This window comes from Erythrolamprus reginae, chromosome 11 (genome assembly GCF_031021105.1).
Source record: "Erythrolamprus reginae isolate rEryReg1 chromosome 11, rEryReg1.hap1, whole genome shotgun sequence".
Lineage (NCBI taxonomy): Eukaryota > Metazoa > Chordata > Lepidosauria > Squamata > Dipsadidae > Erythrolamprus > Erythrolamprus reginae.
The window spans coordinates 5,091,699-5,094,624 of NC_091960.1; the positions used below are offsets into that span (position 1 = coordinate 5,091,699).

At 39.8% G+C, this 2,926-nt stretch overlaps 1 protein-coding gene across 1 annotated transcript in view; it reads left to right on the forward strand.

The window, feature by feature from the left end:
• Nucleotides 1–1,415: 1,415 nt before the first annotated feature.
• The window catches only part of ARHGEF1 (Rho guanine nucleotide exchange factor 1), a 29,719-nt gene continuing 28,208 nt past the window's right edge, over nucleotides 1,416–2,926 (forward strand). Inside the window, exons 1-2 of the mRNA XM_070764618.1 lie at nucleotides 1,416–1,420; nucleotides 2,624–2,707. Of these exons, the coding sequence (XP_070620719.1) occupies nucleotides 1,416–1,420; nucleotides 2,624–2,707 (89 nt within the window). The remainder of the gene's footprint in view (nucleotides 1,421–2,623; nucleotides 2,708–2,926) is intronic.

A 2,926-nucleotide genomic window follows, 5' to 3' on the forward strand; every position in this document is an offset into this window, starting at 1 on the left:
AGAGGACAGAAGGGAAAGGGGGGGACAGTGTTTTTAATAGGAAAGTGAACCCAAGAAAACGGGGGCACAATCGGAGGTTAGTTGGGGGAAAGATCAAGAACAACATGAGAAAATATTATTTGACTGAAAGAGTAGTAGATGCTTGGAACAAACCTTCCAGCAGACGTGGTAGATAAATCCACAGTCACTGGGATAAAACATATATCCATCCTAAGATAAAATACAGGAAATACTCTAAGGGTAGACTAGATGGACTGTGAGGTTTTTTTCTGCCGTCAATCTTCTATGTTTCTGTGTTTTTGTTTTTGTTTTATATATATATATATACGTATATATATTGGGGTTTCTTGTTTTTTAGACTTTTTAAATGTATTATTGTTATTTTAGATTCGAACTATTAGATTTGTCATTATATATTGTATAATGCAGTCTATGCAGAGGGGCGGCATACAAATCTAATTAATAATAATAATAATAATAATAATAATAATAATAATAATAGTTTCTAAGTCATTCAATTCTGGGAGTTGGAAGTCCAAACCTTTGAAAGTTGTCACAGTTGGGATAGACTGTTCTTTCTCATGGAAGGTTGGACCTCTATCTTGAATTTGGAGGAAGCAAAAAACGGTGCCGATAACGATGACTTTTTCTTTTTTTTGGCTGAGAAGATTTTTATTTTATTTTATTTTATTACTTTTTCAGCCAACATACATCACAAGGCCAACAATAAACATTCAAAAGACAAAACATATAACAAACAAGTGGGACATTTATAGCCCCCCCTATCCACCGAAAGCTATTATCGGATGTAATCATATTACAGTATACACAATTTCCTTAAGTATTCATGTTGTTCTCAAACCAGTTACCCTAATTCAAATATTACTATTTTTAATTATACAAACGTGCGGATAACGATGATTTTCAAATACTTCAGACCTTGGGCATTTTTTAACACAGGCAAAGCACCCTAAACCACTGCAGATGTGAAGGAACAAGCACCTATTTCAAGGGTGCATGTAAGGAAAGGCAATAAAGTTAAGGTGGCAGCCACTGTGCTGTGTTTAAAAAATCCCTACTAAAGTCCAAGCATGTCAGCTGGGAAATTTAGGTTATTGGAAATACAAGCATGCTGGTTTCGTTGAACTCCACACGTGCTAGCTGGGGAGTTCAGATGGATGGGGAATCCTTCAAATCGTCATGACATCCTAAATTCTTGGGAAGGACTTTATGTAAATGAAGGTGAATGCCAGCTAAAGAACAAGCCCTATTGAAGTCATGCTGTTGTGTAATTATAATACTACTTCTGTGCCTCCAGGTGTATGCTGATCCAGGCTATTTGGACACCCTGACTCAGGTGCTGGGGACCCTCCGTCCCCCCCAAGGGGGCAGAATGGAGTTGGAGGAGGGCTACAATGGAGTAAGTAATTGGCTGGGGTGCGCTTGCAAATAGGATGGGCATGGGTGTGGATGGATAGATGGAAGGCAGGTAGGTAGATAGGTGACAGGTGACCGACAGACATAGACATGGATGGATAGATGGATGATAGGTATGTATGTGTGTGTGTAGGTAGGTTGGTAAGTAGGTAGGGAGAGAGAGAGAGATGAGAGATAGATATGGATATGGATGGATGGCTGATAGACAGGAAGGTAGGTAGACAGGCAGATAGATAGATGACAGATGACAGATATATAGACACAGATAAATAGATGGATGACAGGTAGGTGGATTAATATTAATAAATTAATACGGATGGATGGATGGATAGGTAGATAGATGGGGAGGGAGGGAGGGGGAGAGAGAGAGAGAGAGAGAGAGAGATGAGAGATAGATACGGATGGATGGCTGACAGACAGGAAGGTAGGTAGACAGGCAGATAGATAGATGACAGATGACAGACATATAGACAGATAAATAGATGGATGACAGGTAGGTAGATTAATATTAATAAATTAATACGGATGGATGGATAAGTAGGTAGGTAGGTAGGTAGGTAGGTAGGTAGGTAGAGATAGATAGATAGATAGATAGATAGATAGATAGATAGATAGATAGATAGATAGATAGATAGATACGGATGGATGGCTGACAGACAGGAAGGTAGGTACAGGCAGATAGGTAGATGACAGATGACAGACATATAGACAGATAAATAGATAGATGATAGGTGAGTAGATTAATATTAATAAATTAATACTGGTGGATGGATGGATGGATGGGTAGATAGACAGACAGACAGACAGACAGACATGGATGGATGAGAGACAGGTAGATGACAACATAGAGGTAGGGAGGCAGGCAGGGGGACATGACGGACAGACACAGATGGATGACAGGTAGGTGGGTAGATTGATACTGGTAGATGGATGGATAACAGATAGATAAATGACAGGCAGGCAGGCAGACATAAATAAATGACAGATGAAGGCAAACAGACAGATAGATTACAGATAAGTAGCTAAGTAGATTAGATAGACAGACAGACATGGGCCAGCAATAGCCATATGTGTTTGTGTGTATGTGTGTGTGTGTGTTGGTGACCCCTGGCCTCAGGAAGTGGACAGCATCTAAATTCAATAAAGTAAATAACCTTGGGGACTTCTGGTGTTTTTCCCCCTCCAGAGTTCAGCCCTGGGAACTCAAGGAGGCCTGGCTATGTCCATCATTGGTGCAGAAGACGAGGATTTTGAAAATGACATTGAACCGGTAAGTGGGGAAATTATCAGAACAAATGCAAGACGGATCTTAAGAAGATTAAGAGGATAAAGTGGGTCTTCCACATGGAAAGGCTGAGAGATTAAGTTGGGGAAAAGCGTGGAAGAAATAACATTATAATGCAATACAGGTAGCCCTCAACTTACAACAGGTGATAAGCAGGCTCTGTTACAATCACAAATTGAGGACAAGCTACAATTTATTGAACTA